This window comes from Callospermophilus lateralis, chromosome 4 (genome assembly GCF_048772815.1).
Source record: "Callospermophilus lateralis isolate mCalLat2 chromosome 4, mCalLat2.hap1, whole genome shotgun sequence".
NCBI lineage: Eukaryota > Metazoa > Chordata > Mammalia > Rodentia > Sciuridae > Callospermophilus > Callospermophilus lateralis.
In genome coordinates, this window is record NC_135308.1 from 148,714,886 (window position 1) to 148,732,512 (window position 17,627).

Consider the following 17,627-nt stretch of genomic DNA (forward strand, 5'->3'; position numbering starts at 1 on the left):
TAAAAAGCCTACCAATATTGGTTTATTAATTTTAACAAGTATACCACTCTGCTGGAAGAGGTTAAAAATAAAGAAGACTTTGCTGGGGGAGAGAGGGTATATGGGAATTCTCTGTACTTTAAAATTACTCTAAAATATAAATTCTACTAAAATTTCATACACATACACACACAAAGTAAACTCACATATCTTCTTTTACATTCAAATTTAGAAACTTCTCACCACATGACCTTTCCATATTTAGACAGTATGGAAAAATATTTCCACACTCAGCTTACTTCTAGGAGCTTCTAGGCTTCCAGAAGCTGAAGATACAAAGGTGAATAAATAAGAAAGAAAAGCCTCCACTCCCACAGAGCTTACATCTAAAATGTAATGCAGAGAAATTAAGTCATGAAGTAAGAAAACATACATATCCACATACAATTTCAGATCCGTTCCAGATGATAGGTGTTACTGAGCTGAGAACTACCTAACGGCAAGGGCTTGTTAAGGGATGACCTGGGACAGAGCTCTCTATGGGCTGATGCAACAACGAGTGCAAAGCTCCCAAGTCAGGACAAGCAAAATGTGTTCAAGGATCAAAAACAAGGTGACTGCACCAGCTGTGTGCCTGAGCCTTGGCAAGTATCCCCTGATCTTCTGTGAGAAGGTCAGCCCAGGCTGGCCCACTGGTCCCAGGAGGAAGAAGGACATGGCACAGAGCCAACCAACCCACCCTGATCACGCTGAGCTGCACATCCTAGGGAACAAATAATTGCCATTTTAAGTCAGTAGCTGGCAATTTTTTTCTGAGGGCAAAACAGTAAACATCTTAGACTTTATAGGCCAACATGGTTTCTGCCCCAACTATTCAATTCTACCATTGTGCAAAATGTGAAGTAGCTACAGACAACAGATAAACAAACTGCCATGGCTGAGTTCCAACAAAATTTATGTTCACTGATATTTGAATTTCATAAAATTCTTATATTCCTGTGAAACACTATTTTTAAAAAAAATTTTTAAAACCATATCAAACGTAAAAATCATTCTTAGATTAATTACAGGCCACACAAAAATAGCCTTAATTTGTTGCTCCTGCTTTAAGACAGCAAATTTTAGGTTACTTGTTATGGAACATTTTTGTGGAAAGTTACATGATGCATAGAGGTTACATGATACAGGTTGCTCAGAAGGGGCAGGAGGCATACTTAGGTCCTTATGCAGGCCATTGGAAAAGATCTACATTTTCTACTATATGCAACAGACATGAAGTAATCTGACCCAATTTTTAAAATGTGCTCTGGTTGTAGTGTGGAGAACAGTTAGAATAGAGCAAGAGTGTGAGTGGTGACAGTGGCTACCAGTTCTCTTCCATTGCAATTCATCTTCCATATTACTTCTAGGATAATTGTTCTAAGCAGAGATTTGATTTCATCACTCCCTTGCTTTAAATCCTTTGATGGTCCCATTTCCTTCAGGATGAAACCAAATTCCTTAGCAGCATCCAATAAGCAAGTCCTAAGTTGGCCCCCCATCTGCCTCTCCAGCTTCAGTTCTTTACCACCCCCAAAACCCTGAAGTTCTTCAGGTGATAATGTCTCATATACACCTTTACACCCATGGTATCTTTCACTTTAAAAGGAAAAAATCAAAAGGATCCTATTTCCTTCCTAGCCATCTCCTTTCAGAACAAGCGCAGATGTCACTCCATCAGAGAAAGATTGCCTGGCACCCAAGTCTCTCTCTCTTCAACTTCATTTATCACAATTTTTTCAAGATTAGCATCATTAAGTGATCTCAGCTATTACTATAGTTGCTATGTGTGTCAGTCCATTCTTAAAGCATAAAATGTTCTTCCAATTCCTCTGGTTCAAAACAGAAGGATCTTCCAGAGAGCATGCCAAAAAAATAAGAGACTTCAATGATGGTATCATCTAGAGAGAAAGAGGGTCATGTCATGCTTGACACAGCTTCTGGAGGTTTTGAAAAAGAAGACTTTGGGACCCAAGACTGCCTGGGATTTTGATGCTTCTGGTGTGCTTTGTAGTACATAATGGTGTTGGGTGGCGGGCTAAGCACATACTGAAGCACATCATTGATTCAGGCTGTGGCTGCTTGGTCACTGGCAGTGTTATTCCATATTGAAACAACACAGCACTAGAAGTGGACAGAGATCACAGCCCCATAGACTTTTTCCCCAACTAAGAACTATTCTCCCAACAGGGCCGGAAGGAGATTCTCCCAGCTACAGGAGACCAAGCCCTTCTGCAAAAAATAATCTGCTTATCAACATTTTTGTTTGCATTAACCTCCCTCTCTTCTTTGAAGAGATGGAAGTCACTGTGCCTGTCAGGTCCCCAGGACATACCATGTGACTGTAAAGCCTCCACAACTGCTCCACAGAAGCATAGATACAGATCTGTTTGACGATCTGTTCACAGCTTCTTGAGCTGATGGGATAGCTTGGAGTCTTCATGAAGCAACCAGAAAATGTTTGTACTGCAGAGGATGCTCTGCTAGTCCAGGGTCAGTCACCCATCTCTGCTGCTGCTCTCTTGTCTCATGCCATTTTTATTTCTACCATTTTTCTATGTGCTGTTTTCTACATTCTGATCACAGTCTCCACTGACATCATCATTCAAGCTACTGAATTTATTCATCCTCTCATCCCTGCTGTTGTCCCACAATGCATTTTGTCAGGTGTCTTGTACGCATTAGACACTTCATTTATTCATTTGCTTGCCCATCTCCCTGCCTGGATTGAGATTTTTTCAAAACCAGAAAGAAACTGTGTCTCTAATTTGAAACAGAGAACCTGGCTCAGAGTAAACGCCTCCACAAATCTTTGTTGCAGATTCTGAAACCTTGGTAAAGATTTATGACTTTGGTATTAATGGAAGGAAAAAATGAAATTGAAGAAAAGAGGTAATAAGGGGGGAGATTTATCAAGGGGAAAGGATAAACTAGAATCCTAAAATAAGAAACAACTTTAGAAAGTAATTTTAAAGTGAGCCATGTGACTTTTAGTCTGATCACAGAATACATTTCACCCTACATAAGTGTGACTTGATTATGCATCACAGCTGTGACAATCAAGTCTGTAACACTTCTGAAGATCACTTTTTTCCTGTTTAATTTAGTGCACATATGAATCATGCACAGGCTGACTAATCACCTGCTAAAGATACTGCATCTGGATCACAAGATGGGAACAAATTATTTCAAGCTTGGATAAATATAAAAAGATATATTGTGAATATATATCATCCATTAGTTATATAGGTTACATTTTAGAAGAAATGAGAGAGAAAGTCTACAGTGTAATTATAAAGTGCAAGCTATATTAAATTCATCAAGCATTCGCCCCCTCTGTTGTCACATCAAATATATTGTGGGTTGTTTTTTTTCTTTGCTATCTCTAGGGAAAGATCACCAGGTGGGCATCAGCCCAGAGGGTAGGTCCCTGACTTCTGTCTTCATGAGCATCATGACCAGGAGAACACTCCTGAGAGAGGACATATGGTACCTAATTAGCATTTACTCAACATCTTCCATGAGACACTTTGCAAGGTGTCTTGTACACATTAGACACCTCATTTAATACATCTTTCCTCATTAGGCTACATGACAATTAGTGAACAAAACAAATTTTGATGCCCCTAAGTATTCAAACACCCACAAGCACCTATAGTTAGGGTCTAGGAGAACAAATGAACTTATCTATTTTGTTTACTTTTGTATCTCAGGATGTTAGTGAAGTGTCTGGCAAACATACAAGATGTCTGGGCCTACTAAACCTTGCAAATCTCTCTTCTTTCTATGCCCTTCCACCAGCCTAGTACAGGGCTCCTGTAGACTACCCGGCAGCCATTCTTGGCTCTCTATTTCATGATTTCCTAACTTGAGCATCATCAATATATGGGGCCTGATCATTGTTGTGGAGGTTGTCCTATGCATCACAGAAGATTTGGTGGTATTCTGGGTTCCACCTACTAGATGCTAGTGCAAAATAACCTTTATTGGTATTCATTGTTCTTGGACCAACACTGAAGTCCTAAAAATCTTAATCTACCAGGTGCTAGGAAAAGGGCACCACCAAATGCACTCCACCTTAGATCCACCTTGCCTTGCTTTCAACCTTTAGACACAACAGCCTTCATTTACCTCCTCAAATGTACCCCAATTTCAAAGCCTTCACATTATTTCCTTGTGGAATGACAGCACATCTCTACACAATTGACATTTAAGGCTGGATAATTCTTTGCTTTGGGGGCTGTACATTAGCAGAATCCCTGGCTTCTGCCCACTAAATGCCAGTAGCACTAATACCATCCCATGCCCAACTGTGACAATCAAAAATGTCTCTAGACATTGTGGAATATCCTGAGGGGGAAAGGGCAGAATCATTGCCAGCTGAGAACCACTGCTTAGAGCAGACATGCTTCCTGTCTTCTGCCTCAATAATTCCTACCCTCTAGAGTAAAGCTCACACAACCAAAACAGCCTTTCCTGACCCCAGCCACCAGAAAAGACTTCTCACTTCAAGTCTCTCACCCAATACCCTCTACTTCTCTGCATCATTTCCCAAAACTGTAATGAAGGAGCACTTACTGTCTGGCTGTACAACCAGAATATAATTTCTTCATAAGCAGGAACCATGTCTGCTTCCTTCACTGCTATACCCCCAGGGGCCTGGTTCAGAGCTTGACAAACATGTACTCACTGAATGAATGAATAAGCCAGACACTCTGCTGGGCACAGGAACCTGAAGATAAGAGAGATTCCATCTTGGTTCAGGATGCTCAGTACAGAAATGGCAAGTTTCATCTCGTAGGCAAGCTCAATTAACTGGTAGTAGCCTTGAGAAGCTGGGCATGGAAAACTAAAAGCTTCCTCTGAGGCACAGAAACACAAGATATCACATTCCAAAGGGAAGTGCTGGACCAAGATGCCAAGTTCTCTAAGGAGGGTGAAAAACATCCCAATCACAGGTCCAAGGGCTGAAGATTAGAGGCTTTTCAGAATCAGATGGCGTTCCCTGACTCCTATCCCATGACTCCTCCCCACCCAAGCCCAGTTAAGGTTCAAAAGGATCACCAAGAGAGCTCATTATAGGTCCATGGAGATGGGACCATGCTTGTGTCACACTTAAGAACTAGGAAGGGCTACCTGGCTACCTGCTCTGAGGTGAGTAGTGGTCACTACAACAGAATCAGCCCCAGGGAGGGTGGTGGGTATGGGCGCTTAGGATGCCCTTTGAACTCCCTCAGGAGGAGTAAACTTGGTCAATACAAATCCCAGAAAGCTCTATATCTGTTTAGGAAGGACTTTCCTACCTCACCTCTTTGCCTTCTGCACTCACAGGAAGGATCATAACGGGTAACTGAGAAAGAGAAGCACCAGCAGAGGTCTCTTTCTGTACCCATATACCTGTGCTCCCCTCAACTGCAGGCTTCCTGCCTGTACCACGCAGCTAGGGAGGCAAGAAGCGCCAACCTAAGCTCTAAGTTCCACCATGCCATGAGAGTAACCACTCTAACTGCTGAAGGGATATTATGCTTTGTGATTTAAAGTGACCACGGGAGTCTGTATAATCTAGACATATAACAGATGCTGTAGGCCCAACTGAGGGCCTATTAGCAATGTACCCACTCAGTGTGTCACTTACCAATTCTTCTTCCATAAGAGAATCTTGCCCCACACAACACAACTGTTCAGGGGTTCATTCAGGAAGGCTCTACAGCCTAATCGGGCCAATACCAGGAAAGGATCACTGAGCCTTTGGACAAGTTCTTTAACCATCTTTTGAAGAGCTCTCAGAAGTTGAAGGAACCCCAGACTGTTAAAGATAAAATTATTCTGAAATTGTGTCTGGACTCAAGGAGAAAAAAAGGACCATGATAAATATGTACCATCTGTCACAAGAAGGTAGAGTGGTAGAGTGGTAGGTATGTATGGAGCTTTACAGATCCCAGCATTTAAGACTGAGAGGGCACAATGAATGAAGGCAGAGTGGGGAGGATAGCCTTGCAGAAGAAAGTTGGAGGGGAGATTTCCAGACCCACAGAGTGCCAGATGCTGCAGAAAGTCAAGTTTTTCTCTCACGACATGCTAAAATTCATTAATAAAATGCACAATATTTAGACCTCTAAGAAGAAGTCGGGTCAAATGCTACTATCAAATCACCATATTAAATTATGAATTGATTTAATACTGAAAGATTTACAAGGACACAATGAACTGTGTTTAGCAAAACTCCATATTAATAAACCCATATGAGAATACAAGTTTCATGAATCAATTAACAAGATATTAAAAATAGAAACAACCTATTTTTGCATCTTTTGCAATAAGGTAAAGGGCTAACAACTATCACAGACTTAATGTCAATGTTAAGGCCAGGAAAAGGAAATGGCTTTCAACTCAAGCCAGTGTTTAGGACTTCTGTTGCCCTGTTCTTTAGTAACTGCCTTGTAATTATCCTGTGGGAAGCCATCCTCAGCTCATGTGGTTCAGTTCTGAGAGTCTACCTCGCCCAGTCCCCTAGCTCTGGCGATGATCCAGGTGGTAAAGGGTATAAGAAGGGCACTTGCTCTCTGGGCTAGGCAGGCAGCTCTGGGTCTAGCTGGAACTAATGAGAAAGAAAACTGTCCTGCTGCTGCAGTTACTGAACTGGCAGAATAGAAGCTGGTGTTGCCAGCAACAATCTTTGCTCCCATATGGGAAAAGCCTATCTGAGAAGTAAACCAAAGTGGAACCAGTTCCACTTTGGCTTACTTCTCAGGACAAAGGACAAAAGAGATTCCTGACAACACCATTTGAGCATCCCCAATCCAATTCTGCCAGAGACTTGCACTATATCCTTGATCATACCAGCTAATAAGACACCTTTTTTAGTAAGCCAGGTCTGAACTGGGTCTGCCACCTGCAACCTAGTACTGTTAATTTACACCAAGAACAATTTTTAACCACTGGGAATTCAAAATGTAAGAGAGGTCATAAACTTTTATGATATTACCAAACTATACTCAAATTATTCCTAAATATTCTTACTGCCTAAAATAGTCTTGCCTCCCTAAAGTTTGTGCCACCTCGTAAAGGTCTCTAAGCCTCCTCTAAGATGTTTCAACCCATAAATTTTCTTTTTCTGCTGCCTTTCTAAGCACTTTCTGTGAACCTATTCAAGCACTCAATTACTTCTTCCTTTATACCATTACTCAGTCCTCATGCATCTGTCACCTCATCTCAGCTAGAGGCTCAAGATATAGAAGCTCAAAGCCTCTACATCTCTGACAGTGCCTTACACTCTACTATGGACATTCTAACAGCAGGTCTCCAGTTTTCAAAAAGTTACCAAAACATGAATGATTCCAGAGCATGAAAATGAGCAAGTTATAATCAGATCAATCATATTTGAAAAATAAAAGGTGACTTCAGACACTATGAATCACAGTAGAAAACTTATCTTTACTGGGAATGAGCTTGAAAGGATGTTGGTTAAGAATGTTCAAAATTCATTCATTCATATGTCCATCCATCCACCGGGTATTTATTTGATCAATCACTTTCTAGGTGCTAAGAATGCAACAGAGAATAAGACAAGGTCCCTGCTTGGTAGTTAGCTGGGCTGTGTATCCCTCCCACATCCCCCCAAAGAAAGATTTCTTAAAAAAAAAAAAAAAAAAAAAAAAAAGCTTAGTGGGCCCTGGCATTTTTCTCAGTAACACTAATGCCATAATATTACATAGAGTTTATGCTTTTAATGTGAAGCACCCAATAAATATATACTTGCAGAACATTAAACCAAAAATGGGGGAGGGACTTAGGTATCTATTCTAATAGTTTAAACACAATTTTTTTAAACAATAAATTTTTTCCACCAAAAAGAAATTATAAAACAGATAAGGCAGCTGGGAGTTACTCAATTTGGGAACCATTGAGAATCAGTTTGTGCTGGAGCTAGGATCAGGCCAGACTGTTCCCTCTCGGACTAAATCTCTTTCCACTTCATCTATTTGCTGTGTTGGACCAAGAATATGCTCAAAATGTGTGTTTAATGAATTAACTAATCAAATACAAACATGATAACTATTTTCGTTCTTGAAATTGGACCAGTGTGAGAAATGAGTCACCGAGGCAAAAGGTAACCTAAGCTATACCCAGTTTTTAAATCCTCTTTTCCCTTGAATGATAGTATCTTATTATTCCAAAATGATGATAGAAAAGAGGCAAGCAAAAGGGTGCAGAGAAGCCAGGGGAAAAGCACTATCTGGTAGGAGAAAACTCTATTTGAACCTATCTGACCTCCTTATGAAAGTCAGTTTGGGGATATCTGTTTCCACATTTAGTTCACATAAGGGAGTGACATATTTTATATATACACACAAAAGGCACACAGATGTACATGTACACGGGTATCTATAATCCTTTATTCACAATCCTGAAATCCAAAAGCCCTGCACACCAAAGATGGCTTTGTACCTTATAGGGAAACTTGACCTAACATGAACCTGTCTGTGGCAAAACTTGACCGAAACTGACATAAGGCTATTTATAGATTGTATTTTCCTCACTGAGAATATTCATATATTTCACTATTAAAAAAAACAACAATCACAACCCTGTGGTTTAATTATAATGTTATATTTCTAGAAGTTTCTGATAAGAAATTGTGTACTTGCATATAAATAATTCAACTAAAAAATCATGACCCCAAAGTAAATTATTTACCTCAAAAATACATCTTAAAATATATACAATAGCAATTAAGATAGAATGAATATTTAAAATCAGATATTTTTGAGCTAAAAAGGATCTTGAGAGCATAGTCAATCTAGTGCTCTCATTTGTAAGTGAGAAAACTAAGGCTCCCAAAGGCCACATGACTTGACTAAGTCAAGGAGTTTACCACAGACAAGCTCCTCCCTGATACCCTCACCCCAAGGCAATGTACTTCTGTGACCATTAGCCCCAATTCTCAGGGCCTATCCTGTGGAGTGTCACCTCTGAGTCCAGTTCTACTTTTGTTTTATCAGAGTTCCCAAGGGTTCTCTAGAAAACACTTGGCTCAACTTCAGGAAATTTTTTTTTTTAGATGCTTTTTATATACTTCCCTCCCTCAATTATAAAATTTGGAGTAAGTATACAAATGGCCTCTCAAAACATAGCAACCAATACTTCTTACACTAAGAGGGAATTAAGATAATGAATTCATAGTTAACAATAAACTTATTCCTTTAATCCATTATAATTATTCATTATTAATAAGTCAGTATTATTAAATATATAATCAAAGCATTCTATTTTCAGGGTATATTTCAAAATAAGGACTGAAGACATAAAATAATTCATGATGATAATAATAACCAATAGTAGCAGTAGCTATTACCATTTAATAAGGCCTGTTACATGCCATGAATTGTTCAAGGTTCTTTACACACAGATCTTGTCTTCAGTATCTACCCTGCAAGGAAGATATTCTTGCCTTCATTTTAAAGATGAGGAAGCTCACAGAGTTTAAATATTCTTTTCAGATTAGACAAGAAGGATCCTGGTCTGTTTGAGAAACAGTAATGTAAACAGCCTCAGAGCCAAGTTGCTTAGTTTGAAGCTCATCACTGGCATGAATTTGCTGCATTAACTTGTGCAAATGCCTGTTTCGTCACTTGTAAAATGGGTATATAATAGTACCCCTGTCACAGGGTTGGTATGAGGATTAAATGACCTGGTAAGGCCTATGTTAAAGTGTGAGTTATTATCATGATCATCATTACCCGGAGCCAGCATTCAAACCCAGATCTGCCTAATCCTGCATCTCCTCTTTTCTACTCTGCTGTACAAGTTAACCACAGCCAGCTGCCTGTTTTCCATGCCACCTGTTGAAGTTCTTTGCCTCTTATTCTCTTGTCTGTTTAAATTTTAAGGTCTTTGGCCATTTCAAAACAGTGACAAATGTCTTTTTTTTTTGGGGGGGGGGCGGGGAGAGGCAGAATAAATGAATGAAAGGAAAAAAGAAAAAAGGTATAAAAGATGAAAAATTCTAACAACTGGTATGCTTAAGTTACCTTTTTTTAATGTAAGGGAGTTGATAGCTAACTTAAAATTAATCAGGGTAAGAAGATCATCCAAAAGCTATGAGACACTTACCTGCGCATAGATACATTAAGTTATAACACATGAAACAAAGGTCAACGGGTAGATAACATTAAGCAGATATTCTACACTTACAAGTCTAGGGCTCTCTCATTCTTATCTATGAGGCTTTTCCTTTTCTTTCTCTCTCTCTCTTTTTTTTTTTTTTTTTGGTAGTTTCTAGAAATATATACTGAAAGTACACACTTGGAAGCATGTATATAATTCAGCCAGACATTAAACAAATAGTCTGCATATACTGGCAGTATCTGACACTACATTTGAGCTACTGTTAACAGTTATTTACACGGCATCTTTTCTTATGGAGCTAATAATCCAGAATGGGTATATTTTAAGCAAATGTGTATGTGGCATTTCTAAAAAACACTCTGTTAATTTTAAAACCTTTTGCAATCTTCTAACAACAACAACAAAAAAGTTAAGACAAGTAGAACAATTGTAAACCACCTGACAATATAATTTTTCTGTTGCCAAAAGTGGTGTTCTCTATAGTCACATACACATGCTGTCTCAATGCTTACCTATTCATAGTTTCTGTACACTTGTTTTAGATGGGAAAAAAAATACTCTATTGGGGCTGGTGGTGTGGCTTAGCATTCAGGAGGCAAAAAGGAGAAAAAAAAAAAAAGGCCCCCACAAAGAACACTATATTAAGCAATACAATCGTTATTAAATGAAATAACTATTAAGTCTAAATCAAAGGATTATTTCAATCCAGAAAACGTTTAAAGTATACATCCAAATGGACACAAAACCCATTGAACACGGGTGTTGCTGGCTCCCACACCTGTTGCCTGGATCCTCTGAACTTGACAGTCTAACTGAACTACTTATTGCACAGTAACTGAGCGCAGATCAGGAAAGGCCGGGTTTATGTGATTTAAATTATTAGCATATCCCATGACCCAAGGGCCTGTGTGGCTACCAAGAGGTCTGGGGCAGGAGTCCAAGTTACCCAGTCCCTGCCACATGACAGGGGCCCTATTCTCAGCTGGAGAGGCCTTTGAAGTAGCCAATAGATCTTTAACATCAGGTTGTGCACAGCTACCATGAGGGCCTCCAGGCATCAGCTGACATACTGCTGTCCAAAATAAGAAAGCAAACGTGAAAAAGTAAAATAAAATAAAATAAATATTCTCACAGCTAAGTCCTTTGAATTTGGGGCCAGTACCTTTTCCCCGTTGCAAATTCACATGAAATAAAACAGGTTTCTGGAACAAAAGTTTTGAGATATAGGAAGAAATGGGATTAACAGAGAGATGAAGAAAATAAAGTGCTTTGTCAAAGGTGACAAGATTAGTAGGGTGGCAACAAGGGAGGGAAATTGAAGAAGAGGCCGGGAAGGAGGATTTAGGAGCGCCAAGGAAACGGGAAAAGAAACTCTAGGGGAAAGAGCTTCAATAGGGAGGGCAAGGCCTGAGGGAGAGCGCCAAATGACAGGAGGACCCTGGCGACAGTACCTGAAGGAAGGGGACTCAGCAGAACCAGCGTCTTTCCCCGACACTGTGGGTTGGACAGATATCGACCCTAGATGCTGAGCACGTGCCGGGGAGGAGATGCGAGCTCTGGCTGCCTCGGGGAACCGCAGGCGTGGGGCTGGTCCCGGGGCTGCAGGGCGGATGGGAGAAGCGCGGGGCGCGGGCGCCTGGGGCTCGGCAGGGCATGGACCCGGGTGCCGTGCGCGTCCGCAGGCTCCGGCAGCGCCGCTACTCACCTCTCCGAACTGGAAGGCGGAGACGATGGTGACAACGACGCCCACGAAACAGACGTAGAGCCCATACCTGTGGGACAGGCAGGTATAGGTCTGTCTCTGCAAGAGCTTGAGCAGCATCACCCCGGCCGCCGCCACGCCACGCCCGGAGGAGCCAGAGCCGCCTCCGCCGTCTCAACGAGCCGCCATTCAGGGGCCCCGGCTGGGCCGCCGCGCTCAGGTCACAGCCTCCCGGCGCCGCGCATTGCAGCTCGGAGGACTGACGCCCGCTGGGCTAGGCGCCGCGGCAGCCGCTTCCGGGAGCCGGGAGCCCACGCCCTCCGCGCAGCGGAGGCGGACCCCAGGTCCGCGAGGCGGCGGGCGCCGCCCGGGTCTGGCCTGGCGAGAGGCGGCGGCGGCGGCGGCGGCGGGGATCGCTAGCGCCACCTGGAGGGCTGAGGGGCAAGAGCAGCTGCGCGCCCTTCCGTCTGCGCATGCGCGGCAGGCTCTGCGGGGTGGGCTGAGATCCACCAACCGGGTTGGACAGGCAAGCGAGAGAGGACCAGCCCCCGAAGCCAGGCCCAGCCTCAGACGGTGCTGATAGCTGGAATAATTTTGTGCGTAAAGATTCCTTCGGGCTGGGATGTAGCTCAGTGGCAAAGCGTCTGCCTTGCATTCGCAAAGCCCTGGGTTCGACCCCCAGTTCCAAAAAAGACAAAAAAAAGAACCCCACCAAAAAAAAATAAGATAAAAAAAAAAAAAAAAAAAAAACCTTTTTCCATCTTGAGCTAAGAAATCATGGTTTTTCCCAGCGCTTAGAGGAGACACTGTGTGGAACTTAACCCCAATCCCTGACACCTACCCCCAACCCCGGTCCATGTTCTTTTAAAGAGGAGACCTTTGGGTTAATATGTGGAACCCGAAGTTCATTTATTCATTAAATACGTTTTTATTATCTTGGTGCCTGGTGCTTGGTGTCGATTATTCAGAAATTGTTTCTCAGGGAGTCTAGTGAGGGAGATAAACATGTAAACCACTAAATATAAAAGAGTTATGATAGAAATCGTGCAACATGCTGGAAGGGAACCAACCATGGCACATCTAGTTCTAGTTTAGCACCTGGTTATTTCTAGGCTCAAAGCAAGGGAGCCAACTGATCATCAACTGAAACCTCCAAAATTGTGAGCCAAAATAAACCTTTTTTTTTTTTTATAAGTGCATTATCTCAAGTATTACAGTCAAAGAAAGCTATAGAGATGATGCGGAAGATAAGGCTTAAGGACTAGATGTGAGGGGTGGGAAGGGAGGCTGACCATGTTGAAGGCGCTGACTTAAGGCAAAAAGAGCTGGAGGCATAGTGAGATGGAACTAGAGAGTTTGACAGGGCTTTGAAGGCCCAGTTAAATTTGAATTTCAGATAAACAATGCATATTTTAGCATAAATATATACCATGCAGTATTTGAAATATACTTACACTAAAAAAAAAATTATTTTCACATTGAACAGAAAGCCTCGTGTTTTTACTTGATAGAAATATTCTAAGTCACTCTGACAGCCCTATGAGTATCTGCTTGTGAGTCTAGACCAGTCTCTACAAAGTCCAACTTAGGGTTGAAGTATTGGCTGTCCAAAGATGTAAAACAATATCCTCCAATTAACTTTATCAGACAAAAAGCTAATCGCCAACTGTATATAACCTAGGGCAGCTTTCTCAATTACTTCAAAACTCAGGAGACAATGAAAAAATTTTTTTTAGATCTCGAACCCTAAAATATCAACCATCTTTCAATGTTTTTTTTTTCTCGGCCATGATATAAAATGAACAACCAAAGTTAACAATCCTGCACAAAGAGGAACCTCTTGCCCCTGGACCTGCATGTATTTTATGTGTATAAATATATGTTTGGAATGCATAAGCTAAGAAATTTGATAGAGTTGGCATATATTAAAATTTGATAAGTTGAATTGCAATGTGTTATTTAAAAAAAAAAAAAAACTAGAGTGTCAGGGAGAATAAAACTAAAATTTGAGGTAGGATTCCTTGGAGGGCTGGGGGTGTAACTTAGCTCTAGCATGCTTGCCTAGCATGTGCAAGACCCTAGTTTTTATCCCTAGCACTGGAAATAATAATTCATTTGGAGAATTGACTGGCTTTTAGATCATTTTTGTCATTCATCTAGTTTCTAAAATCTCTATTGTCTATGTTATTACTCTCTGCTTGTTCATTTCATTATGATTACTTATTTGAACCTTATGTTTTTGTTGTTGTTGTTTTTCCTTTTTGAGACAGGGTTTCCCTAAGTTGCCCAGGCTGGCCTCAGACTGGTACTCCTCCTGTCTTAGCCTCCCAGCAACTGGGATTACCATCTTGCCCCATCATGCCCATCTTTTCATGTGGCTTCCTATTTCATTGGTTTGTGCCTTTATCTTTGTACTTTCCTTTCCTCTTGTTCTCTTTGTTTTGTTGCACTTGAAGTAGTTTCTGAAATTTAATGCTTAGATAATTTTTTTCAGTCTTTATTGTTTTCTGATTTTTGTTTGTTTGATTGTTTTTGCAATTCTGGGGATTGAATCCAGAGTCTCATGTGCATTTTTTTTTTTTAATAAATCTCCCCCAAACTATAAATTTCCCTCTAAAATTTCTAATTTAATCTTCTCAAGACTACTAATTTTATCGCATCCCATAGATATTGGCATCGAATTCAGGTGAACAATGCAAGATGGGGTGCTGCTCTGGGTGTCAGGTCCAGGGCTCACTGTATCCCCATCAAGGTAACCAAAGCAAGGTGATCATCAGACTACCCCAGGGCAGCAAGATCACTAAAAGAGTGTATTCTCTGGGCATGCATGATTGCAGCAAAGTACCAGTGCTGGTTTCACATACTCCTCTACTAATTCACCATGCAACAGGAGTAAAGGAAAATCAAAACCACAGGCTGGAATCAGGAAGAGGAGTCTCCTTCTTTCTGCAATATCCCTTTATCGCCCTCTACTGACAAAATTTAGCATCACAGCAAAGGAGTCTCCCTGAATCCAGTCCATTAACACAGAGCCTGTTAGATGAATTTGGAGCTGAGAGGCAACAATTGATTACTGACACAACCCAGAAGCTAGGGGTCCAGGTATGATTTCTATTCTTTTAATCAAATGAATTCACAGATTTTAACTGGAAAAGAGTTACATGGAGAAGATGGCAGGGCAAAGGACACCTCTGTTTGCTAATGTGAATCAAGGTAGATGGGGTGTGGTTCTGCAGGCAATACTGCTTCTGTGGAAGGCACCTGATTCTGCTCATTGTGATCCTGACGGTCAAGTCAGCAGCTCCCTTGGCAGCTCTGTTCATCTGAGGTTTTAGAAGCTGATCCTACAAATTCCTTGTGTTCAACCCTCTCAGCAGTTCATGAGTCAACCAACTTAATTCCTTTCTTTATCATTTTTTACTTTTTTTTTGAACCCAGCAAACAATTGAACACAGCAAACACTCTACTCCTGAGCTACACTCCCAGCCTCCCTCCTTTCTGCTTTAAGCAGCAAATGGATTATTCAATCTAAAATAATTAATCTAACCAAAACATGGTAAAAGAATATAGTTTACATGACATTAACTCTCTAGAATTCATTGAAGCTTCTTTTATTGCCCATTACATAGTCTGTTTTTGTTAAAGTTCAGATTTGTTAAAAAGAATATGTTTACTCTCTCTGTCTCTCTTTCTCTTTTAATTCCTAATTTCGTCCCTGTGTAAGTTCTCACAAGCCTTCATTTGACAGTAGGTTCTATTTCTCAGGTCAATATCAAGTCCTCCACGATATACTTTGCAAAACCTAACTATTTGCAAAAGCTAACTCCTACCCTTATGTTTGAAAGTTGGATCAAATTCCTCATCTCCAAGCCTTTGGAACTTTCCTTCATCTTCTGATCCTTAGAACCCAAAGCAGTGAGGACCCAGAGACATATTTGATTGTCCATAAACACTGATTATCACGTCACAATGTTAAGGGCATAACTAAATATCTTGCAGCCAGCTTTTGGAAGACTGACACAGGTACTCTGATATTCTACTGCAATACTTTGGCAATGTTCTAAATTTATCATAGTGATTATAGCTGCATTGGGGGAAAAAAAGACTATTTTCTTCTCCTCTAACACCACAATCAACATAAAGACTTCTATGATGGTCAAAAAAAAAGTGTGTGGATTCTTCCTACCAGTAGGCAGGCAATCAGTTCTGCAATGGGGGACACCAGCTGGGCCTCCTCTAGTCCAATTCAGTTCTCACAATACCTGGAAAAAGTGGCAAGTCCCATAGGCTGAGAGCTCAGTCCCTAAAACTGTCCCTTCTCTTTAGAGATGTCCCTCACATACCTCAGGTTGTCTCACCTGTACTTCTGACCCACTGGTTATCAACTGAGGTTCCCACAGCCCCCTCTTGGGATTCGATTAATTTGTTTGAGCAGCTCACAGAACTCAGGGGAGCACTTATTGACATTTACTAGTTTATTATAAAGGACATTACAAAGGATAAAGGTGAATAGATGAATAGATGGACAAATGGGAGGAGGGGCGTGAAGGTGTACCAACCTCCAGGATCCTTTACATGTTCAGCCATTAGGAAGCTCTCTGAATCCTGTTCTTTGTGGGTGTTTACGGAGATTTCATTGCAAAGGCATGCTTGGTGATAGACTAGGTAGGAAACCCAACAAGATCTGCTTCAACTTTCTTCTTGGTCTCTCTGAGCAGCAGTGCTTCCTCCAGGTTATGGGGCAGAACCCCTCTGGAATCTTATGACCTATTCTCAGATGAAACAGACCAGAGAATTTCGCTGGGCACAATTGTAATCCCAGCAGCTATACTCCCAGCAGCCCAGGAGGCTAAGACAGGAACATTGCAAGTTCAAAGCCAGCCTTAGCAACTTAGTGAGATCTTGCCTCAAAATAAAAAATAAAAAGGTCTGGGGGATGTGGCTCTGTGTTCAAGCACCCTTGGGCTCAATCCTCAGTACCAAAAACAGTAACAACAACAACAAAAAAAAAAAAAAAAAAAAAAAAAAAACACTTCATTGTTAGTTCAGGGATAATGTTTCTGAACCCTCTCAAAGTCTGAGCCAAAATAAGCCTTTCCTCCTTATAAGTTGATTATCTCAGGTATTTGTTATAGTAATGGAAACTCACTAACTTCTGTTTCTGGATTGCATTTCTCCTCTTGCTCTCTCTAGGTGGCCCAGAGTTCACACGGACTAAAACTCTGCTCTCTGCTCTTTTTCTATATTGTATTTTATAAGGACACTTCTAGACTGAAATGAAAGCTGTGACGATATTTTGAAGAATGGGATGTTCTCAGAGTCTGATGAGAGCTGGAGCCACAGCAGCAGATCAGGGGCTGCCTCTCCACAGGAACTACAGGTGGAGTCAGCCATTGTGAGAAGGGAGGAGCTAGGTGTGGAGAGAAGTACTCCAAACTTTGTCTGCTTCCACCCTTCTATCCCTTACTAGCACCTCCCACTAGTTGAAACCAGAGGTTTATCAGGAGTGGCCAGCACCTTGCCAAGGTAATCCTACCTGGGTAGGAGGGGATGCACCACCTGAGAAGTCTGAAGTAATCAGTGAAGAAATAAGACAAAGTCAGAATTAGTTTTAAAAGGCATGGAGGGCCTGAGAGGATCTTCCAGTCCATACAGGAGCTAGAACAGAACAATTAGAAAATGGCTCTGGTGGTTTGTTTAAGGCAGGGATAAGGTTTTCAGGTGGAATCTTGCTTCATGTTGTCCTGTGATCAACAGATTGATGGGCATCTTGGCAGGC

General features: G+C 41.3%; 1 protein-coding gene and 1 pseudogene across 5 annotated transcripts in view; both read right to left on the minus strand.

The window, feature by feature from the left end:
* The window catches only part of Gnptab (N-acetylglucosamine-1-phosphate transferase subunits alpha and beta), a 75,587-nt gene extending 63,453 nt beyond the window's left edge, over positions 1-12,134 (minus strand). For 2 of the 5 annotated variants that reach the window (XM_076855020.1, XM_076855019.1), the window contains exon 1: positions 11,852-12,133. In XM_076855020.1, coding sequence (XP_076711135.1) covers positions 11,852-11,968 — 117 coding nt within the window. In that variant the 5' untranslated portion in view covers positions 11,969-12,133. Of the gene's footprint in view, positions 1-424; positions 483-11,851 lie in introns of those variants that run through there. The other 3 variants (XM_076855023.1, XM_076855022.1, XM_076855021.1) reach the window with 3 other exon arrangements.
* On the minus strand, positions 1,941-2,645 carry LOC143397370 (eukaryotic translation initiation factor 4E type 2 pseudogene; annotated as a pseudogene).
* Positions 12,135-17,627: the final 5,493 nt, after the last annotated feature.